Source organism: Pteropus alecto, unplaced genomic scaffold (genome assembly GCF_000325575.1).
Source record: "Pteropus alecto unplaced genomic scaffold, ASM32557v1 scaffold88, whole genome shotgun sequence".
NCBI lineage: Eukaryota > Metazoa > Chordata > Mammalia > Chiroptera > Pteropodidae > Pteropus > Pteropus alecto.
Window position 1 is genome coordinate 4,358,740 of NW_006494611.1, and position 24,219 is coordinate 4,382,958.

General features: G+C 44.2%; 1 protein-coding gene across 5 annotated transcripts in view; it reads right to left on the reverse strand.

The window, feature by feature from the left end:
• Nucleotides 1-24,219, reverse strand: part of DGKG (diacylglycerol kinase gamma) — a 177,560-nt gene that overhangs the window by 21,234 nt on the left and 132,107 nt on the right. For all 5 annotated transcript variants that reach the window (XM_025042358.1, XM_025042359.1, XM_025042362.1 and 2 more), the window contains one exon: nucleotides 10,386-10,563. In XM_025042358.1, the coding sequence (XP_024898126.1) occupies nucleotides 10,386-10,563 (178 nt within the window). The remainder of the gene's footprint in view (nucleotides 1-10,385; nucleotides 10,564-24,219) is intronic.

Here is a 24,219-nt window from a genome sequence, read left to right on the forward strand (position 1 = left end):
GGTGCTGGGATTTTGGTCTCAGCTCTGGCTATATGATTGTGTGACTCTGGGCAAGTCCTTTCCCTCCTCAGGGCCTCCATTTTCCTTGATTGGGGGTTGGGGCATTCTATCCCTAAGGTCTGTTTGAGTTTTTCTAACAGTGGCAGTGGAAGCCAGATCTCCTGACTGTCTGGGTCAAAAGCAGGCTGGCAGCAGTCATCACCATTCTCCACGCTGTGCAGAAGATGGAACATTCAGCACAACCATACACTGAGGCACGTGCTGGCTCACAGTGACTATGGTTGTCGGTTCCTAAAAGCCCGCTGGAGAGGTGGGGCAGGGAGGCAAAAGAAGATCCTCCCTCCTGGGTGGCTCTCTCCTCCAGGGTTAGACAGGGCCCTGGGGAAGGCTCTGCATGTTGGGGAGGGGGCTTCTAGACAGACCTCTCTATGCTTCGGAGTCAGTGCTTCAGGAGGGGAGAGGCAGTGTGCTGGCGAAGTTGTGCGTTGGGGAATTTCTTAGGAAGACAGGCTCTCTTGGAAATGGCTCTGAAGCAAGGGTCCGATATCATCACGCCTTGAAGGAAAACCAAGGAGCAGAATGTTTTATAGGGCCTGGGAGACAGTGCAGCTACGGGGAACTTGACCTGGTGGTCTCAATGAGAATGCGAAGAGAATGGCCATTACTGGGCACTGACTCTAGGCCAGGCCTAGAGCTTTACAAAGGTTATTGCTTTTAACCCTGTGGCAACTGTTAGGTAGAAACTGTTATGTTCCCCTCCCTTCCAAAAACAAACAACAACAACAACAAAACAAAACCTTGAGCCTCAGAGAGATGGAGGAACTTGCCTAATATCACTTAGCTGGAATGTGGTAAAGCTGGAATTCAGACCAAGGCCTGTTTGACTGCAACAGTATGCTCAGAATAAAGGACTCAAGGCAGAGACAATCTACCTTAAAGTGATAGGTAGGGCCTCTGAAGGTAAGGAAGTGAGCTTGGTGTGGGATGAGCTTTATCTCTAATCCTCTCAGGGAAGACATCTCTGCAGCATAAACCTATTAAGTGGAATGCGGAGTTTCCTGACTTGAAGACAAAATACTAGTTGGTGTATTCTCTGGTGTTATTTTGCCCACTGAACTTCAGAAGTTTCAATTCCACGCAAAGTGTGTGTAATGAAATAAATCGATCGGTCGTGAGATTTTTCTAGTTCAACTCAAACCTGATTCTCAGGCATGATACACATAAGGTACATTGCAGAAATCTACACAGACCAAACAAATCACAGCTCAGAGAGATGCACACACTACCCAACTGCCTCAGTAAAGCAAAGCTAGAGGAGAGTTCTGGTTGTGGGGTCAGGATCAGTCAGAAAGGGGGAGGTGTGTGTGGGGGTGTTGTGGTCTGTATAGAAAGAACACCATGTTTGGAATTCTAGGACTTGGCTCTAGTCCCAGATCCACCAATTACTGCGGCCTTGGACAGGTCAATTAACCTCCGTGGGCCTCGTTTTTCTAATTATAAAGTGTCTCTGTAGAGGATTAAAATAAAATGATGAATGTAAAATATTTCTAGCATCTAGTGCTAATTTCAAGTAGGTGCTTAACAAACGTTGAATGAATTGTCCTGAAAATGAGAAGAGATGGGTGCTGGCAGCGTGCTGGAGCTGGAGAAGATGCAGGCCCCTGCTTACGGACATCCGTCCTGTGAACAGAGCTGCTGGCAGTGGGGAGGGGTTTGTGCGTGGAAGCAGACAGGAGAAGGCTGAACTTGTGGGTAGAAGCTGGGATCCTGCTGGCTGGTTTGTGGGAAGGGAGGAATCACTCACAAGGCAGTCTCTCGTTTGTTTGTGCCCCTCTTCCTGTTAACTTTGTCCATTCTTCCTTTTGGGCCACTGACTCCCAGTTCAAGGCCTTAGAGTTCTCAGTCTGTCTTCTGCATCAGCCTCCTAATTGGTCTCCTTGTTACTGGTTCCTTTCCTTTTCCTCTGCTTTCACATCCTACTGCTCCTGACCTTCATCTCCTCCTGCTAGTCAAAGGAGCATGTACAAATTCCATGGCCTTCCCTTTTGCTACTTCTGTGTGCCAGTTCCCTGGCCCGTATTCCCCTTCTCTCATCACTGTCTTTTCGAATCCTTTCCAGCTGCAAGTATTAGCACACAATACATTGTATCTTGTTTACCCATCCATCCATCCATCCATCCATCCATCCATCCATCCATCCATTCGTTCATACATCAAGTATTTTCTGATCACCTCCTAGGGGCATGGCACAATGCTGGGCAACTGGGGAGAGTTCCTAAGGAGGCCCCCTCCTTTTCTTGCCTTCCACACTCACGATACTCTGTTTCTGCCGCTCCACGCTGCTTGCATCTTGTGCCGGTATTAACATGATTGTTCTACATCTATTTTCTATACGTACACTGTGAACTACTGGAGGGCTAACGCCTGTCTCACTCTTGCTTGCATCCTCCATGGCACCTGGAGCACTGCAGGTACTTGAAGGCAGGCTTGAATCCAGGCTCTATTGTATATTGTCTATGCGTTCTTAACCCCATTAGCTTCTGTGTCTTCAGCCATAAAATGAATTAAATAATTAAATATGCAACAGGCCTGGCCCATAAGTAAGTGCTCACCAAATAACAGACCAATACATATTTATTGATTAATTGAGAAGATGGAATACTTCTTGTACAAATTAGAAACAGATCAAGAGGCATGTCAGCATTCATGCTGTGCAAAGCATGTGGCCAGGATGGAGATTTGCTGTGGATTGGGTCTCAGGAGGCATCCGAAATTAAATGACTGAAAAGTTGCTACAAGGTAACAGGGGCTGGTGTGTCGGCCAAGATGAGGCAAGCACAAGAGGGAAAAATCTAAGATGTCTAGGCCTGCTAAAGACCCAGTCTAGAATTTTCTTTTGCATGCGAAAAATGAAAGGTTCCTTGGCTCTGTGGTTCTGTTTTGAGCAGCAAACCTCCTAAGGCAGGAATTAAGTTGGAGTTTAACTCCAGCTTGAAACTGTGAGAGCAAATTTCTCCTTTGCAGATACTGAACAGTCTCTAAGGTCTTTGGGGGCGTTGTGTAGTTTGAGTTTGAGTCCTTTTGATTTAGAAGTCAGCTAAAGAAGAATGAATAATAGCTTTGCTTTGAATTTCCAGTGAATTTGAGTTGGGTCAGGGCCAGCCAGAAATGGGGAGGCTGGGGCGGGTACTCTAGTGTGTGTAGAAAGAACTCAGTGTTTGAAATACTAGGACTTGAGCTCTAGTTCCAGATCTACCAATTCTTGTGACCTTGGACAGATCAATTAACCTCCCTGGGCCTCATTTTCTAACATATAAAGTTTCTTCCTGGCGTTCTTAAGGGGAGCAGCCGGCCCACCAGTTAAGCGCTCCTCAAATTTTAGTACACATGGCAATCTCCAGGAGATCTTGTTAAAATCTGCAGCAGGGAATGGCAAACCATGGATGAAGGGCCAAACCCTGCCTGCCGATTGGTTGTATAAAGTTGTGTTGGAACACGGCAATGCCCACTTGTTTATGTGTTGTCTCCGGTTGCTTTCATGCTAAGTAGACAGAGCTGAGTAGTTGCATCAGAGACCGTATGGCCAACAAAACCTAACCTAGACCTTGACAGATGCTTCGTAAATGTGTGTTGAATAAATTGGGCAACACCTGATGCCATTAACGAGGAGGGACAGTGGTCTTCAGGAGAGGGAGGAGAGTGTGTAAAGAGGGAAAAGATAATGCTTACTTTGCGGCATGTCGATTTCAACGTGGGCACTTGAAGGAGTGAATGACAAAGCTGTGATTTCTCATGAAAAGCAAAGCAAGGTCTCTGTAGGCCTGCAAGTGTTTAAGAGGAATGACATAAGTGTTGCCACGGTTACTTCCCAGAGCTGAGGGGAATCCCAGTGCACACACCCCTAAGTACCCCTAGGCTCTTTAGGGGTCACTCGCCCTACTTTATCTCAGCCCCCAGTAGAGAACTTGGCCAGAAATACCTCTGTGAAATGCATACTTTTAGGAACATTTCTATTTTCTCTCCACCCATACGAGCAGTGAGTGGCTGACTATGGCTCACTCTGACTATCTTTCTGGTCAGATCTCCATCGAATGGGAAAACTGGGAACCTACAACCCTGGACAGCTCCTGAACCCAACAGGCCACTTTCTGTTATGGTTCATACAAGTGAAAAGAAAGTCCCGAGACACAATGAATTTAGGTGCTCACAATTATTTTGTTGTCTCCTCTGAGCCTTGAGCCAGCAGCAGCCTTGAGGTCGTGTCTCTGAGATGGGAGTGTGACTCTGAGATGACTGAATAGCATCCCATTCCCTGGGCTTTGTGATTCAGGGTATGGTCAATAAAATGAGTGAAAATCCACAGGGGAACAGTGAGCTGGCAGATTGAGCCACATGTGCCCTGCAAAGCAGTCGAGTCAACTGACTTTGAAGCAGGAGGCTTTTCCCCGTCAGGCAAGACTTTGGCATCAAGGCAGCAGACATACATGCATCTGCGAGGAGGGAGCCTGTGTGAGTGCCTGCTCAGTTTGTTCGAGTACCAGGCTAGCAAGGTGCACTTGTGAGCTATACACCAGCCTGCTAGCCTTGCTGGAGTCCTGGGTAGGTATGTGATTCTCCTTCTTGGCACTTATCACAGATCCTAATTATTTGCCTATCCGTGAGATTACTTTATTGAGGCCTGGCTCCTGAACTCCCTAATAGCTACAGGGACTATATCTGGTTTTGTTCATTACTGTTTCCTGGTACCTGGAACTTGGCAGGTGCTTCATAAGTGTGTGTTGAATAGATGACAGAAAGCCTATCTCCAGTGCGGGGAAATTGATACCAAGTGTACATTCTACCACCTTTCTGTCTTTCTTTACCAGGAATTGCAAAAATGATTACCCAGTGAAGTTCTGGGGGGAGAATTTGCCCTTTCTGTTTAGAATCTTATCTAGGATACCCTGTTTGTAGTTCAAGTGGGATTGACTAAGAAATCACTGAGAGGAATGTTGCTTTCATATCAGATAGCCCCAGGGGCCAGGTGTGGGTGACGCAATCTCAAGGCTGCGGCTGGCTCAAGGATGAAGGTCGGATTAAGGCAGATATGAGCCTCAGTGACGAGTTTAAGAAAACGTGTAGGAAGTCCCTGCCTTCATATTTAGGGTGAGGCCAGAGGGAAACAATGGCAGAGCTGTCTGGAGGCTTCGCTCCCCAACCTCGCAGGGACCGGCACTGCTTTGTGTCGTGCCCATCGTGCATTCAAGACTTGGCACCCTTACCCTGGATTCAAGACTTGGCACCCTTACCCTCACCTTGCTTCACTGAACAGCCAGCTCAGGTGTAACTCCCACATTGGCCGCAACAGCCAGACACAGGTAAGCACAGTGCCAATACCTAACCCTAGAGTTATAGGTTGTTAGATCTACAAGTAATTTAAAGAGAATCTAGACCAAATTCCTGGAGCAGAGGTCAAGACAGCAAAATCCCAAATGTGGCTCCTTTCTTATCATATCCTAAATGTTACTTAATAATTCTGATTGCTGTTGATCAAAGCTCACCATGTTCCAGGAACTCTGCTAAGTGCTCTACATGGATGATATCATTTAACCCTCAAACATCCTGAGAGAGAGAGAGAGAGAGACTATAATTGTTTCCATTTTACAGCAATGGTTCAGTGGAGAGGTTCAGTGACTCAACCAATGTCACACCGCTGGTGGTGGGAAGGTCTGGGTCTTCCAACATCTATTTCAACGTTCAGTCTCTTATTCTCTGCTGACTCTCAACTACAAGTCCATCAAGCTTTATTTGAATTGCTTATATGAAAATAGTTGGCACATCTCTTACTTATCTAATGATTCCAAGAAATGAAATTCTCAACCTCACTAATACTCACATGTAACTGTTTATGAGACTGTTTTCCCCCTCAAGACTTTTCACTAAGTGCCTGTTCCTGTCCACCTCCAGGATCTACTGCCCACCAAAGGCACGATTCCTTCCCCTTATCCCCTTCCCTCCAACAAACATTTTTGTAAAACAATATGAGCCAGGTAGGATATTAGGCTTTGAAGGGAACACAAAGATGAACATATGCTCCCCATTTTTCAAGTACTGGCAGGAGGCAGATATGATGAGGATACACATGCCTGTGAAACAGGGCAACTTATAACCAGTGTACTGTTAAGACAGAAGGCAAAATTAAATGCTCTAGGAATTCAGAGGCTGGATTCACTTCTAGGCTCCAGAAAGGAAATGGCCCTAGTGGTAGGCCTTGCAGGAGGAGCAGAATTTCAGTGAGTATATGTGGAGCCTTTACTGGACTGGGTCATATACACTTCCCATTTTCTGAGTGCCTGGCTTGTGCAATACAATACACACAGCAAGACTTCAAATAAATTTTCTAATTGGATACTAGCCACTTGGGGCTAGACTAGGAATCACGGACTTGGCGCTGATGCCACCACTAAACATAACTGTATGAGTCCTACCCCTTCTCTAGGCCTCTGTTTTTCCCCAATATGAATAGGAACCTGGATAGGGGTGGATATAACCTTGCTCATGGGTTTCTAGTTAGAGTTACATTAAGTTAATATATGCAAAACTATTTGCAAGCCAAAATGAAATATGAATACAAAAGACTATCTGTCACTATTCTTGTTGGTGTTATAAAAACTAAAAAAGAACCATGCCATATACTTCTCATTGATCCAAAAAAACTTTTTTTTTTTTTTTTTGACTAACTACACTGGGTCAGGTGCTGGTGATACAAAGATGAATAATGTCCAGTCTCCATCCTAGGAATCTGAAAGGTCTAGGAAATGAGACAGTAGGTACAGTATAATTGATGGTATGAGTTTAATGTGCTAGGACAAAGGCTGGGATGGAGTTTGACAGAAGCTCTGCTCTTTCTAAGTGATAGTGCAGGTGGATGGCAATACTAAAGATACAAACTTCAAAATCGGGAATTCAACTGGCATGCTCTAGCATAAAATAGGATTAAAGGGGAGAGGAAAATTTTTTTTTAAATAAGATTGAGTTTATGCTGTGTTCCAGGCACTTTCACATGCATTATCTTCAGAAAAAGCTAAGTATTATTATACCTATTTTATAGATGAGGTAGCTGAGACTCAGGGAAGTGGAGTAACTTCCTAAGGTTTATAAGACTACAAAGTGAAAGCCTAAATTTTAACCCAGGTCATTCAACTGCTTGGTGTTTTTCCCAGTATTCCTTGTTTTCTAATCAGCCAATTTCTTATAGAATCCATGCTAAGCTCAAACCATCTTCTTTCTTGGATTACTTTTCCAAGGAGAAAGATCTATTTGTGATGAGAGAGATTCGACAGTAACTCTTCTATTGTCATTCCCTCTTCTCTCTCATCTCTAATCCCAATGAAATTGCCAAGGAGTAAAGAATCCCAACAAATAAAGAGCTGGGAGAGAGAGAGAGAGAGAGAGAGAGAGAGAGAGAGAGAGAGAGAGAGAGAGAGAGAGAGAGAGAGAGAGAAAGAGAGAGAGAGAGAGAGAGAGAGCGCATCCCTGCCTTTTCGGCCGCTAGCCTGTAAATTATGGGATAAAACACACTGAAAGAAAGAAGAAACTTGCCATATAATTCTATTCAAAGAGTCCTCCTAGATCAAAATCTGGCCGTGCCTTAATATTGTGGAGCCATAAGGAATCTATGATCTATAGAAACTATATGATTGTCAGACTTGCTTGTTTCACAGATAATGAAAATTGAAATTCAAGAGGACTTGCCCAGCATCATTGGTTCTTCATTGAAAGTCTAGACTTTTCCACTAAAATAGTTTGCCTCTTTAATGCTTTTACCCCATTAACATCTCAACTTACATGACATCATGGCCCTTTCAAAAAGAAAGTTCAATGTTGGTGTTTCTGCAAAGCCCAGAAGCCAGGGCCCCCTTCTCAGCCTTCACTCTGACCAGTTCATATCCTCCTCCAAAGAACAGGAAGCGGTCTCATTTTTAGCTCTGAAAGCACTTTCTGGGGTGGAAAAGGGGGATTTGAGGAAGAGAGTTCCTGTACTTGATGGTCAAGAGCAATCAGCAGACACATTACTCTTGCCTGAAGGGGAAGGTATATGGTCGGACATGTAAGGAGAAGACGAAGGCTGTCCTTGAGTCCTAATCAGAACATGTCCTTAGCAAGAGCTTTCCCAAACCCCCAGGTTGGAGGAGAGGGCGAATTCTCCCCTGATTTTGTTCTAAAGGGGCTGGATGCCAGAATGGGGGTTGGGGCAGGAGCACCAGGGTGGGAAAGTTTTCAGGAACTTCCTACAATCTCGAAGGCTTCCCCTACCCTCTGCTAGCACCCACAACTTCCTCTGCCAAGAAAGAAAGGAGGAACACATTATTCAGTTTAATAATTTATACAAATTGAAAACTTTACCATTTGAAATAAAACTTAAGAGGGCAATAGATAAATGAAAATTCCTGAGTTTTCTCTTAAAGGGTAGAGGTGTGGAGATGATCTCTCTTGATGACCTTGCCTTAAAATATAACAGTCTGGTTGTTTAATAGATGGGTGTGAAATAAGCAAATAACCCTCTCCTTCAACAGTCAGCCAAGTTTTGTCTCCTTCTACTGGTGGGATCACATTCAATCTTAGCACTAATAGCCCGTGACATCAAAAAACACAGACCCAGATTCATGGACACTTGTCTATGTCAGTTGGTCTCAAACCCGACAGTTCATTGGAGTCACCTGGGGAGCTCATTACCAGGAACCAACCCAGAGATTGATTAGGTAGATCTAGGCTAGGGCCCAGGAATCTTCATTTACAACAAGCAAGCCAGGTCTAAGAACCAATGATCTGGTTCGATCCCATTCTTTCGGCTATCAAAATTTTATATATGATGCTAGTTATATATGATACAAAGAAAACAGATGTCATAAAGTAGGTTACTGGCAAACACACGGATTCAAACCCAGTCTCCTGCCTCCCAGTGTAGTGTCTTTGCCATGCCCCCCACATGTGGCTTCTCTCTCCCAGCTTACCAGTCCATTGAAAACCCCTGAAAATCAGTGGGGCCCTTTCCTCCAGTCCACAGAGAAGTCAGAGCTGCCAGGAGCTCTGACTGAGTCTCCACTTGGCTCACTGTTGAAAATGGTTGCTAAGGGGTAGAGGTGAAGGTAGTTTTAAGGGTATTCTCAGAAAGCTGTGTTCTGTATCCTGGTGGGTTAAAAGGAGAAAGCACAGCTGATGGCTTCTAAGACACACTGACTGGCTGTTCAAGGTAGAAAGAATAGTTGGTTCATGGAAGCAGCCTGCTGTGTTAGAGGAGCCAGCGGGATGAACAGAGGATGAAGTCTGGGAGGTAACGGGAGGCCAGATCATCTGGGACCTCCAGGCTACATGGACATCTTCGGCTTTTACTCCGAGCCACTTCAGGGTTTGGAGCAGAAGCGTTATCTGATATATTTTTGCAGGGGTACTTTGAAGCAGTGGTGGGAACTGATTGTATAGGGCAGTGGTACAAGCGGGAAATTCAGTTAGGAGGATCTGCAGTAATCCAAAGGGACAGAGGGTGGTGGCTCAGACCAAGATGGTAGGAATGCAGTGGTGAGAAGTGGGTGGATCCTTTACTTTTAAAAGTAAAGCTAACAGATTTTCTGATAAATTGGGTGTGAGATGTGAGATAAGAGGAGGAGTCAAGGATGATGCCAAGTGTTTTGGCTCCAGCAACTGGCAGGTTGGAGTTATCAACTGAGATGGAGGAGACTGTAGGAGGAGAAGGTTTGGGGGAGGTACATCAGTTCAGTTTTGGACGTGCTGAGTCATTGGCATTCACGTGGTATTTAAATAAAGTCTCACCACTGGATGAGGTCATCAAGGATGAGCACAGATAGAAAAGGGAAGAGGGTCCTGGACGCTGCCTGGGGACCCTCCAGCATCAAGAGGTTAGAGAAAAGATGAACAATCAGCAAAAAAGACTGAGAAAGAGTCACCAGTGGGGTAAGAGGAAAACCTGGAGTCCTAGAAGCCAAGTATTTACAGGAAGAGGGAGTGATCAATTGGTTCCAATGATGCTGATAGGTGAAGCAAGATCAAGGTTGAGAATTGACTATTGGATTTAGTTTTTGGAGCATACTGGTAACCTTGACCTTGACAGGAGGAGCATTTGACTCTTGACCTCATGGAGTCCCACAGTTTGACTGCTGACTATATTTAGGGCTCCCTTATTGTTGATTTTCTCTTCTCAATTAGGCTGTACACTTTGCAACATCAGGGATGATGAGTCAGCATGTCCCCAGAGCAATGGTCCTTGTCAGGCTGTAGGGACTTCTAGAACCTGCTGTAGGCCCAGATACAGTTTGTGAACAAGCCCACCTGAATACCCCTCCCACTAGGGCATTGACCTAGAGAAATTTTCCTCATTCCTGGCTTACCTTGGATACAGAATTTCAGTTCCTTGGGATCAGTGACGACCTTCCTGCTTTCCCGGATCACAACCCGATTCTTCTTTGTTTCTCCCCAGAGATTGGTGCCACCATACATGCTAGGAATGTTGAGAATGGCAATGCCTTCAAGGAAGATGTTGCTCAGGTCAACACCAACTCCATCACACTGGGGGGCAGGGAGGAAAGGTTATCTGTTAGTGTCCTTGGTGTATCGCAAAATAAGGTGGTGTGTACATGTATGTGAGTGTGAGTGTGTGTGTGTGTGTGTGTGTGTGTGTGTGTGTATGTGTGTTGAGGCCTCTAATCATGAAGGATGTGATGGACTCTCAGCCACAAGCTTGCCTCCATCAGAAGCTGAATCTTGGGCAAAGTTGCTCAGGCCTAATGCTTTGGGCACTGCAGTGAGATGGGGGAGATTCAGACCTGGTCAGCTCTGGGGAAGACAGCATAAAGTTCCAGGGACCCTCTATAGATTTACAAGGGCTTAAGGGATGGTTCATAAGACAATTGCAAACCTGTTCTCCAGTCTAACCTCATTATCATTCATTCTAGCCCTTCCTAACAGTTGTGAAGAGTTGGTAGGACACTGAGTCCATAACCTAACACAGTAGATTCTTAAAAATGACAGAAAAGTTTCATTTACCGCCTCTTATTTTATCCCTCCTGTGAAAGTACAAGACTTTAAGATTTGGAAGCCTTTCAGAATTTGCCTGTCTCCCATATCTGTATTGTAAGTGCAATTTTGGCATGTGTGCTTGCTGAGGTTGCAGAGTTTCTTTATCCTATCTCCACCAGCCGCATCCCCATCAGGTACAAAAGGGCAGAAAGCTTGAATTTGCCCATTTCACATATTGATAATGTCACCCACTTTGCCATAATGTTTATCAACACAGCAAGAAATAGATTATCTCTGATCATTATTCAAGATTGTAGGTAGTTTACTTCATTTATGGAAAAAAAAAACACACAAAAAACTGGACCCATAGAGGTGAGCTAAGTTAATGAAAATTGCATAGCTGATAAATAACAGAGCAGGGATTCTAAGTGGGGGTATTTGACTACAAAGCCCAAGCTCTTTACCTTGCTTATTGTGATGCAGGAAAATCAAAAGCATGCAACTGAAACCCATGGTCTTCGAGATTACCTACAAATCCAAACTTCTAGAGATTTCTCAACAGAGGAGGACTAGAAAGGTAGGTCTTGTCACCATGCTGGTTTACCTACTGATTTCTTTGATGCTCTTAATTTAGAGTATCTTATCCCCACGACTTGTTTTCCCAATTAAAAAATGGAATAGAGCAAGCTTCTCTGGTAAATAGGAACTCATTTTTATATTGAGAAATTCTGATTATTTGAAAGGTCCTTTATGTTGAACCAGATTCTCTTTCTTCCTGCTATACTCATTAGTCTTTTCCTCTCTTCTGAAGCCAGACAGAATGACCCTCCTCCCTCTTCCATTCAGACAACCCACCAGATATATGATGAAATCATCATCATCATTGTGCATGTGTACTGCCATCTGCCAGGGAAGCTTTTATATACATCTCACCTATTACCGTCATAATAATCTTATAAATTAGTTACTATGGCTATCCCCTTTTTACATTTGGGGAAACTGAGGCACTGAGGCAGTTAAGTAACTGCCTGATGTCACACAATTTACAAATGGAAGTATACAGATTTGATGGCAGGCAGTCAGAATCCAAGTCTTAACCATCGCTGTACTTATCCCCCCTCTCACACCACCATTGGTTGTGCCTCCTCTGAGCTGAGCACTGCCAACCCTCTCGGTCCCGTCCCACAAGACTTGGTTTTCAGACATTCTCTATCCTGGTTGCCCTGTTCTGCACACACTACGGTTCATCACTCCATAAGGCCCCCAGCATTAAAAACAACACCAATGACAGGATCTGATGGCACAGGAAGCAACGTCACTGACACTTCCTGGGCTGGGATCCTATGACACTATCAGGCCCCAGAAATGAGATAATGTGGGAAGTTACCCTTATTGTTAAATATGGTCAAAGTTGCACTAGCTCTCTTGTTAGCAGCTAGATGACAGCTGAATCACTTCATCTTGAATGAGTGCTCATCTCCATCACCCAGACCCCTCTTTCCATCGTCTGCTTCTCAACTTGGTCTTCCCTATCCTTAACTCGTATAGGTATTTACAAAAAAAAAAAAAAAAACAAAAAAACTTAGACACAGGGCTTTATATTTATGTCAACTAATTTCATCTGGCTTTTAGTTCGAGCCTCGTCCAGTCCCTCTAGTTTATTTTAAATCTTCATTCTATGACCCTTTTCCATAGCTCTCCTATCATTTGAAGATTAAGTCATTAATACATGTATATAAATAGCAAAACAGGCACCAAGTCTTCTCTTTGGTCATTGTGCATTAAATAGCCCTCAGGGTGTGGCTGCCTTCTCGTGGCTACATCTCCTGGACTAAACTGTCCTCTTTTCATTACAATGGGGAATCACAGAACTTAGAGATGAAAGGGACCTAAGAGAGCATGCCCCATCTTTCATATACGAAGCCCAGAGAGGTTAAGGAACTTGCTGTGGTTCACCCAACTTATTAATGATGAATCCTGGTCTGTAGACCTCAATCCTGTGATCTTTCCACTAAAACACAAGACATCGTGCTGAGATCAAATATCATTCCCTAAATGGCCACCCTACAACTTCTATCAGAAAAGGAATGAAAAAATTCAAATGCTTTCTATTTTTTTTTCTTCAAGTCATTCTGCTTGGCCTTCAGTTGGCCTGAAGTCAGGCTTACAGGTCGGAGTTGCTTTTGTGCATTCACACCTGGGTGCACGCCCATCCCTTGCCTTTCCGCTTATGTGTGAACCAACTGTTTCCTGAAAGCATGGGCTCAACTCAGAGCTCCCTGTTGCTGTCATGGTGATTCTCTTTTAAACTCTTTTCTTTTTTTTCCTCAACAGAATTAATGACTTGCTAGCCTTTCATCCTTTATACACAGATTCATACTTAGGGATTTAGCCTAGAATCCCACTGGGTCAGACTTTTCTCTGAACTCTCTGAAATGAGCTCTGCTCAACTCTGTGCCCAGCACTGTCTTCCTGCATCCCATCACCTCCTAGACAGCACGTGACTTTTCCTCTTGTTGTTACTTCCACGTCACCACTATTCATTTCATATGAAAACTGAGAGGCAATGCAGTGTTTTGAAAAGAGCTTGCCTGGGTTTGGAGACAGACATGAGTTTAAATCTTAGCTCCTTCACTTGCCAGCTGTGTGTTCGTGCGTTGGTTTCTTAACCTCTTTGGGCTTTAATTTGTCATTTGTAAAATGGGGTTAGGGGTGGGGAATAAACACTTCAAGGGTTTGACTGGTCTCTGGAAGGCAGTAATATTCCATAAACATTTTTGTTATTGCAGTTAGCAATAATATTACCTGTGCCATGAGGCATATTTCAGCCTGAAATTCTCCCTCTACCTGAGACCCTGCTGGAAGCATTCTAATGGCCCCATGGCCCGACCCATACTAGTGAGAGCCTTGTCCGCAGCCCATGCCTGCATGCCCATTCTTCGGGGTTCTTGGCCTAGTCATCCACGCTGATTTCCTTCAGATCTCAGGTCCGCTTAGGTCTCACTAAAGGTGGAAAGTTGCCCTGCCGGGTTTTGGAAAGTGGAGCCGAGGCCGGTACACTGTCTGCTTAAATGGAACACAGGCCCTGGGGCCGCTCCCTGGCGGGTTTCAGAGCTAAAACCTCCAACAGTTTCATGACGTCATCCGCAAGCCCCTTCCCCCCACCCCTCCCCGCCCCGTCCCCGCCCGTCCTGCTCTGACTCAGGGGGCTCCTGGAAAGAGTACGAGAAGGGCAGCGGTCTCTGCGCGCACCTTTAGCAATCCCTAACCTAGGACTGAGCTAGCCGGCTCCCCTCTAAGCCGAGGCTGCGCTGCAGTAGAACTCAGGTATTTATAGCCTAGTTTGGGGCTGAGAGAGCTCTTGTCCCGGGCAGCGAGCACGCACACTCCCCAAATAGTGCTCCCACTGTGCGCGGGAGGCGAGGTGCCGGACTGTAGCCGCCCAGGTCTGAGGCGGCTCTGCAGGCACTGGGTGGGGTGGGGTGCATCAAGGCCAGCCCGGCTCCTGCCCCTTTGGAAGCGGCTCAGGAATCTGCCGGGAACCCAGGCGAGGAGCGGCCCGCGCCCGCCTCCGCCCAGGCCCCGCTGTGCTGGCCCGCAGCTGTCCGCCACGTTCAACATTGGTCCCCTTTGCGAAGACAATGCCCGTAGTTTTGGTTTCTTTCTGAGTCAGGGATTGTTTGCGTGGTGGAGGGCCAGTGCACAGGTAACCAGATACTGGGTTACGAAGCCAAAGCATAGTTATGTGCAAATGAAATGCACCTGGAATTTGTATTCATCCTCTCCCTCCCACCCGCTCCCCACCCCCGCCTTGATCTCTAGCATCCCTAAAATCTCCGTAATTCTGGGCAGAACTAGGACCTGCGAAAGTGCTCCCTGAGAGGGAAGGAGAGCAGAGGCGAGGGAGGGCACTGATGTTTGCCTGGCCCGGCTGCGGGCTCCTCCCCGCCCCCAGCCCCTACCCCACCCAGTGCCTGTCCGCCTCTGTGACCTGAGCAGGCGGCGGACCTGAACCTCCTCTCCCTGAGCGACGCTGCCTCCATTTCAGCCCCGTCGATCCTATTTCTGAAGGTCCTCAGAGAAGGAGATCCCATAATTTATTTGATGACCTGTTTCAGTTTTTAGCAACTAGGAAATTCTCCTTTCTAACCTCGATTCACGGTGCCACGGATTATGTCGATTTTTTCTGGTTTGGAACGCAGGTTGTTTGTTTCATACTCTTGCGACTGGGCTGTGCCTGCTCTCTAAATCAGGGCAGATCTAAGGTGTATTTGTCCCCTTTCAGCTTGAAATTTTCTTTCTTGGGTTCCTTGCCACCATGCTGTCTTGATTTGTCCCTCCCATCTTTGATGACTCTTTTTCTTTTTAAAATCTTTTTATTATGGGTATTTCCATCTTGGGTTCTGCCACCATGCTGTCTTGATTTGTCCCTCCCATCTTTGATGACTCTTTCTTTTTAAAATCTTTTTATTATGGGTATTTCCAAATATATAGGCAAGTAGAAAGAATAATAAATCCCAAAGTACCCAAAATCTCAGCTTCAGCAATTAGCAACCCACAGCTAATCTTGTTTTAACTCTACCCCAGTTCATTTCCCCACCTCCATACTGAACTATTTTATAGCAAATCCCTGATACTCTATCATTTAATCTATAAATACTTCTGTATGTATCTTTAAATAAGACTCTTAAAAAAAGACTTACCTCAATACAATTATCACTCTTAAAAGTAACAATTCTTTAATATCAATAAATATCCAGTAATTGTTCAAATTTCCTCGCTGGTCTCATTTTTAAAAATAATTGGTTTTTCTGAAAGGTCTGTCTACAGATTAAATTTGGTTGATACATTTCATGGTTTCTTTTGATCTATAAATTCCCCATTCTTCCCCCCCTTGTCTTTTAATGTTTATTGAAGGAAATGAATCATCTGTCCTGTATAGCAGTGCTTCTCAAACTTTAATGTGCTTACAAATCCCTGCAGGATTATTAAGATGCATATTCTGATTCAGAAGGTCTGAGGTGGGGCCTGAGACTCTGCATTTCTACATGTTGCCTGGTGACACTGATGTTGTGTGTGTGATGGACCACACTTTGAGAAGTAAGGCTGTAGCATTTCCCAGATCCTGGATTTTGCTGACTGCATCTCTAAGGTGTCTTTTAAACATATTTGCAGTCTATGTCTTCTATTTTCAATTTCAATTTATTGAAAATAGAAGACATAGATCTATTACTTTTAGATCTAGAGGCTTGATGAGATTTGGAGTGACTTTTTGGCAAGAATATTTTATCTGTGGGATTGTATATTTTCTATTGGATCTCATTAGGAGGCACATAGTTTGCTTGTCTCTCTCCCTCTCTTTTTTTTTTTTTTTTTTTGTGATGTTCAGATTGGTTATTGGGTTCAAGTATCGTCAACCCGAATCTTCCATTATAGAGATCTTAATCACGGGAGGATGAGCCTTGTCTAGATCCATTAATATAGTCCCCTTGAGGACACCCTAGCACCTTTTCTGTGCTTTTCTTCCTAATCTCTACAAATGCCATTTTCTCCATAAATTCCTCCCTGTCTACTCTCTAAAAAGGAGCTTTCTCTTTCTTTCTTCTCTGTATCTGTGTTCTCATAGAATCAAAGACCCGAAGATTCTTGAAAAGTCATTCAGTCCAAACATCTCATTTTATAGATGAGAAAAATGGAGATTAAAGAGGTGAAAGAAATGGCCCAGTGTCAAACAGGTAATCAGAGTAGCAGATCTGGAATTAGACATTTGGTCATTTGAATCGGCAACCAGGAGGTCATGAGTGATTTTGTAGAGAGGAATTTTTTTGGCAGCTAGATGAAGGCCAGAGCACAAAAACCCAGATGGAACATTAGATTTGGTAATCTCTAATTACCAAAATGAGAACAATGAGACCTAGAGTTGGTAAGTGACCTTCCTACATGACACGGCTATCTCTTGCAAGAGCTAGGGCTTAACTAGGGACTCTAGGGTACATAGGAGTGGTAGTGAGGGAACAGAGTCAGAATTGCCATGTAGTTGGGTGGCAAATGGGGCTGGAGGGAGAAGATAGGATCTAATAGAATAATATGATTAAAGAAAAGGTTTTTCGTGGATGTTTGAGGCAGAGAAGATACTCAATGAACACTTGTATGAATGCATAGAAGGAAGAGGAAGTTGGGAATACCTCAGAGGGGAAGTAGATGGAATAGAAGAGAAGATGCAGAAGATGGTGATGGGACATTTGTCTAGGGATGAGAATGGAGTCTTTTCCTTTCTTAGTGAGTGAGAATGGGGGTGGGTATCTTTTGAAGAGGAAAGTAGGGAAGTGCTGGGGAATGTCTAGGGAAAACAATATTTCAGTTATAGTGAAGAGGAAGAGAGAGGGCAGAGGAAGAGGTGGATGACATCTGGACACACTTGAATAAGGGTTTTGATGGGCTGAACAGGAGATGGGCAGAAGGTGAGGGTGGCCTCCCTGATGCTTGGGGCTCCACGTCAAAGCCTCAGATACACACTCAAGGGCAGAGAGAGAGCTGACATAAAGACCTGACCAAGATCACACACACACACACACACACACCCCTTTTTTTGAGGGACCAGGATGCTGACAGCCAATAGGCAAAGGGAAAGCACCAATATACCATGCTGTACAGCTCCAGGGTCCTGTAGGGCCCAGTTAAGGATGAGGTGTTAGTGGTCATTTATAGTGGAAACATTTCTGCTTTGGTGATGGGGAGGCTATGTTCTCTGTGAACTGGCCTAGCAGATTAGAATGTAAATTACACTGTGGGGGGGGGAAGGCTGGCATTGGTCCAAAGTCCCCTATGGTTGGGAAAGAGGGTTAGCTGGGCTCTAGGAAAGGCTAGTCATGGTAACCCAAACTGGTGTGCATACAGGCTACAGAGTTGGGCCTACTTGCTTTTGTTTCTGCTGTACTCACTGCTTAAACTGCTCATCAGCTCTTTTATGTCTATTAAAATGCTACTCTTCCAGCTCAAAAGCAATCTGCTCTATGAAGTTTTTCCCAGGGTTCTAGCTAGAAACTGATCTTCCCCTTCTCTAAATTTTCATTGCTTTGCTTTTGTCTCTTACAGGGAATATATATTCTGCCATGTATTATGCATAAAGTCTAGGAGACTTTAACCTCCTAGAGGGTAGGGCCCATATGTTATATTGCTCTTGTTCTCCGTAGTTTCTGGCATGTCTTACCCATATCAGGGCAACAAATCAACTATTTGTTAATTGAAAGAATGTGGAGAAATCCCAAAATGGAAACCAAGGTGTTCCTTAAAGAAATGTTAGAAGGTTTTGTTCCTTCCAGATGAATCCCCACAACTTCCCAGGATGAATACAGTGACTGAATAAAGCGGACTGAATGTCCAGGTTAGGGAGAGATATAGAAGGTTAACCCAAGTCTGAAAGAAGTGGTCCTCTTATCACAGTTAAGGGAAATCTATATCTCGACAGCTGGTAACAAAAATAGGGTACATGGGTGCATTTTATATGAGAGAGACATTAAGAGACAGAACACAAAAGCATCCATTCATCCATGAAGGATGATAAGAACCTACTTACTCTGCTAGACCCTGGGGATGGAACAGAAATGGGAGATAATCCCTGTCCTCAAGGTGCTCACAGCAGGTTCAGTGCTAGAGGCAGTGGTGTGCTGCTGTATGCTTACCAGCAGAATCTCCAGGAAAGGAGGAGGAGGAGCCTCGGCAGCAGAGGCAGCAACTCTGATCGTGGTGTTCCCTGGTATAAACACTCCCACTATGGCCAGTTTCAAGCTACCAATGTGACATCTCTGAAAGCAGAGATGCGCCAGCAACTAAGCTGGCTCCAGCACACCACTGAGAAGGAAGTAGATATCTGCATATCTGTAGGGCCTATGGCCAGAGTAGAGAAATTTATTGGGAGTGAAAGAAAAGCAGCCAGGGCAAACAATGACATCTATTTTCCCTAGAGAAGAACTAGAGAGGGTGTTTTAGTGTCAATAATCTTATGTGTATCTCGAGGGAAGAAAAGGCAATAAATTGAGTGGTGTTGATGAGTAGTGAAAGCATTATTGGAAAGACAGTCCAGTATGATTTAAAAAAAAAATGGACTGGCATGGAGGTAAATCTTGGACAGTGGCTTCCCCTGCATTCAGAGGGGCTGTTTTATATCATTTTAGGAGCTAATGTCTGTTGTGGGCAGTTAAATACTAGTACTAATACACACATATGCTATATGGTAACATTGATATATATTATTTATTGAGTAACTATTATGAACTAGGACTTCATATATTTTTATCCTTACAGCCCTACAATGTTGGTATTTATGTCCTCATTTTCGCAGATGAAGAAATATTGACTCAGTGAAACTCAAGAAGGTCTTTCTTTCCCAAATTTATCCAGGTTTACGGTAGGCTTCGTGAACCTGCAGGTTTCCCGCATGAGATATAAACAAGATCAAGGAGACAGTCCAACCTGTAGAGAATGTACCTGAAGCTTGTCAATCTTGTGTGCTGTTACCAATGAGATTGCTTTTGGAGTATTATAGGTACAAGAGATTTGCTTCTTCATTTTAAAGAGGACATTGGAAAAATATGGAATCTGTCAAGAGAAGTGTGGCCAGGATGGTTATGGATCTGTACCTCAAGTCATATAAAGAACTGGGGATGTTTAGCTCAGTGAAGACCAATGGGAGACAACATGGAAGATAGATTTTTAAGCCCTATGAAGGGCAGTCATGTAAAGGAGCAAGAAGGCATGTTCTGAGTGCCCCCAGAGGGCCGAAATAGGCCCAATGGATGGGGAATTCAGGATGGGGAATTCATTGATTTGTATATCCTACAAACACCTTTGCACCTATTCTGTTCTAAGCATTGTGCTAAGCGCTGACAAGGGAAGGATATGGTGATGAATGAGACCTATATCTTTGTTAACATTGGGAAGAGCTTTCTGAAAGTCAGAGCTGTTCCCACATGGAACAGGCTTCTGGAAAAGTAGTGAGCTTCCTACCCTTGAGTATTTGGGAGGAGGCTAGATGCACACTTAGCAGAATGTGCCAGAAATAATCTGTGGAGTTAATTCAGTTTAATTCAGTTTAATTAAAATTAAACTAACCTGCCTTAAAGAAAAAAAAAAAAGGTTAACCCAAGTCTGAAAGAAGTGGTCCTCTTATCACAGTTAAGGGAAATCTATATCTGAACAGTTCAGAGATTTGAAGTCTATAGTCAGCCTTGCTTTGGCAGGCTACAGGAGTGCTGTTCTGAAAAAGTGTTATCTGACTCCCCTTCCACCAGCCTTGCCCACTCAGCTGCTTGCTCTGTGTTCTCTGACAGTGAGCTATGGTGGGCCAGTGAGACTGGACAGTGGCTGCCATCTGTGACAGAGATGATGGAGTTTTGGCGGGTTTGTGTGGGTTCAAGGAATGCAGCATTGAAGCCATGTACACACAACCTGTTTAAGAACATCCCATGGGCAGAAAATGTTTTCTTCCTCTTCAGCCCTCCTTTGTTGCTGTGCCAGGCGGGCACAATGGTGCCTTTGAGAGGAGCAGCTGGAAGGGGGTGTTGGCAGGGAGGCTGGAAGTAGAACATTGCAGCTGTGGGGAACCAAATTCATTTCCAGGAGCAAGGCTGCACTGGATGCCAGTTTCCAAAACAAAACTGCTGTTTCTCAGAGCTCATGGTGGTGGGTTGCCTCAGAGTTGGACAGAGGGCAAAGCCATTTCCTATCCACTGCTGCTCCACCCTCCCCAAGCTAAAGAAACCTGGTGTGTTGAGGCATTTTTGCTCTGGATGCAGATTAACAGGCTTTGCTGTCTGCCTGGGGAGCTCAGGCCAACTTGGGGTGGATAGGGCTTTCAGAGGGGTCAGACTTTCTTGCGGATAGAGCAGGGCTGATGGCCATAGAGACTGGCAGGGCTCAGGGGAAGGTAGGTTTCTGGGCCATGAGAGAGGGCTCAGAATGGAGACACTTTCTTCTGCCTTTCAGGGTCATTTCCTCCGACCCCATAGCTGCTTGGCACCCTTGCTGCCTTGTATAAATAATGCCCACTCATTGTCTTAACTCTTTTTGGTGGGAAAGAGGTGGGAGAACGCTGGCATTTCCTGTCCTGAGTTCACAGTTGTCCCAGACCCTCTGCTACTTTCATAGTTCCCAGCAACGGCTCAGGGATGGGTGTGGGAGGTCTTTCCACTCACCACAGTGTTAGAAGGTCTGAGTGCCAGGCAAAAGGCTCAGCCATCTCTCCCTTTGTGTTACAAATGGAGCAAGGTGAGTGCATTTAATCTTGGTGGCTTCCAACAAAAAGGTCCTCCTACTTGAGGCTGGTCAAGAGGTAATTTCTGTTACTGTTCACACTAATTATGGAGTTTTTCACACTTTGTTTCAATTTTACAATCAATATAGAACAATTACTTCATTTGAGGCACTGAGCTAGGCCTGGGGATACAGAATGAATAAGATAGAGGCCCTGCTTCAGGCAGCTGACTGCCTAATAGATATGCCAAGTCCCCAATGGGAACCCCACTACCAAATCAACAGACACATGCATTAGGTGGAAAGTGGAAGTGTAATGCAGAGGCCATCCCTTATAGGGAATGTTGTGGCATTGTGAGGGCCACATGGGCTTGAAACTCATCTAATCTTGGCGTACTTATTTATCCTTCAGAGCCTCAGTTTCCTTGTATAAATAATGGGAATAATATACACCTAGTAGAGTTGTTATGAGGATTAGATAAGGTATTGTCTGAAAGTGCCAGGACAGAACTTGTCGCAAGGTAAGCACCCCATAAGTGGCTGCTGTTGTTATTAATTTGTTGATCTTAAGGGACTTGAGATGTGACATGTATGTGTGCGCAGTGGTTATTTATCCAACCCGTTAGATTATGTGCCCTTCCTAAAAGAGTCTTAATTTCTTTTCTATAGAAGACTAGGATCAGCAAGTTTAGGATCTCACTGACTAAAATAGATAAAGATCTGTCTACCAAAGCCGATAAAATATATTTGTATATAACATCCTTTGTCTGTTTCATAACCTAGTTGTAGAAGCAGAAAAGGATTGGAATGGTTTCCTTCCCCAAGGTCCCTGAATCTCCTGAGTATGGAGATGAAGACCATGAGTTCTTTCCAATATTCTAAAAAGTCTAAGAGAAATAAAACATTTCCCACTGACAAGGCCCCATAATTCATTATTACTTAAAAGATGCATTTCCTTGAGGAAAGTTATTCTTTCACTAAGGGACCTTGGCAGTAGCAAAGTTAAGCTTGCTGGAGCAGAGGTTACCTGGAGATCTGCCAGGAACCTTTTGTGGAGGTGCCTTCTAAGCCAACATACTGAGTTATGTGACCCCAACCTCTATCCTCTGAGACTTCCTTGGGCCTTTTCTATCCACTGGGCTGTGTATCTCCCCACTGCTTTGTGAAAATGGAGGCATGAAAATTCATCCATAAAAGTTGTTCCAAAGTCCTTGGAAGATACAAAGTATGTATAGTCAGGAGTCTGAAGACAAAGAAAATCAAAGCAATTCACAAAGAACAAAGGAAATGGAAAAGAAAAAGAAAATAAAAGCATATGGATAAATGAGGGTTTGAAGTGAAATACGGGGTACAAATTTGAAAGAAATAAAAAAGAAGGTCATTTAAGAGAGAGAAGAAGTTATGTGTCAGAAACTGCAAGCAAACAATGGGATTTTACAAGAGAAAATTGACAGAAACAAGTAGGCTGAATGATTTTAAGGATCAGTGAGGGAAACTTGTAGTCACTGCATGGCTGAAAGAGGTAGAAAGATATGGAGGATGGAGCTGTGTTTAAAAATGGATAAGATTTAAGACTCACAGAGACCTTCCAGAGGCTTGATTTTAAAGAAACAAGGACTAATATTATTACAGGATTGAAACAAGGCCAACATTATATCAGTGCCAATCCCTGTTGGAGATGTTGTGGGTTACGTTTCCATTTCGCCCCTCTATAGTTTAAAATGGATAGCCTATCATGGATTTGGATTACCTTCATAATCAAGAAAAGAGTTTAGCAGACACAGGAAGAAGCAAGAAGAAACTGAGGTAGGGGCATCTAGAGCAGAGAGAACTGCAGGATGGGCAAGAAGAAGAAACCAGAAGTAGCAAGAGCTGCCTTGGGTGGTCTCATCATGAAGGTGACGCTGGAACGATGGCGCCTCTAGACTTAACTGAGGAGGAGAATAGACTAAAAGCAGATGTTTCTCTAAGGCCCATTCCAGCCCTCTTTTTACTCCAGTGTCTGATGCATCATCAGGTTACCACTTTTTATTTTCCAAGAACTCAAAATCCCTTCCAATGCTCTTTTCAGCTTTCTTTTCCTCACGAACAGGTTTTCATTCCATCTCCCTCGGGATCACTGTGGCTGGGCTGATGGGCTGAGTGTCTGGCCAGCTCCCACCTTCATGACTCCAGCTTCTGAAAGCCTCTACCTGCCCAACCTGAGAAGGTTTCGGTGATGCCAGAGGAAGCCAAGGTACTTGAAGATCTTGTCTTCTCAATTTAAGAGTGCAATATTGCAGGTGGATACCGAGGCAGAATAAGACAATGCCCTCAACTGAAGCTGGAGAGTCATGGGTTTTCTTCCACTACTTATTGGCTGGGTGAACTTAGTCAAGATACTTAACCTGTAAAGTCCTTGATTTCTCTCTTTTGAGAAATAATGGCACTTGATTGGATAGGAAGAGCTAAAGATATCTGCCTGATCTGAAAGTAATCAGATTCATTATTAAGCTCCTTTACATGCACATGGCTGTGCTATATGTTAGTTTTAGAATTCACGATTCTATTAGACAGGGCCCATATCATGATATGGATTAAATATCCCTAGCACTGTGCCCAGGGTACTCCCTTTTGTAAAATTAAATTTTCTAAAAATCAAGATAAAATTCATATAACATAACATTAACTACTTTAAAGTGTATAATTCAGTGGCATTTAGGACTTTCACTCACCCTGTCTTATTAAAATGTTAAAATAACACAGTTATTTGGGTTGGTTCAATTTTGTTGTAATAAAAAATGCTGCACTGTGCCTCCGCGCCCATCCTCTTGTGAGTTCACTGAAGTGCAGCAAACTCTCTAGGTTTAGGTTGTGAAGAACCAGCTGGGTCACACTGTCCACAAAGGTATTTTCAGTTCAGTGTATATTGCCAAACAAAGTGGTTTACCACTTATGTTCCCACCAGCCATGTCT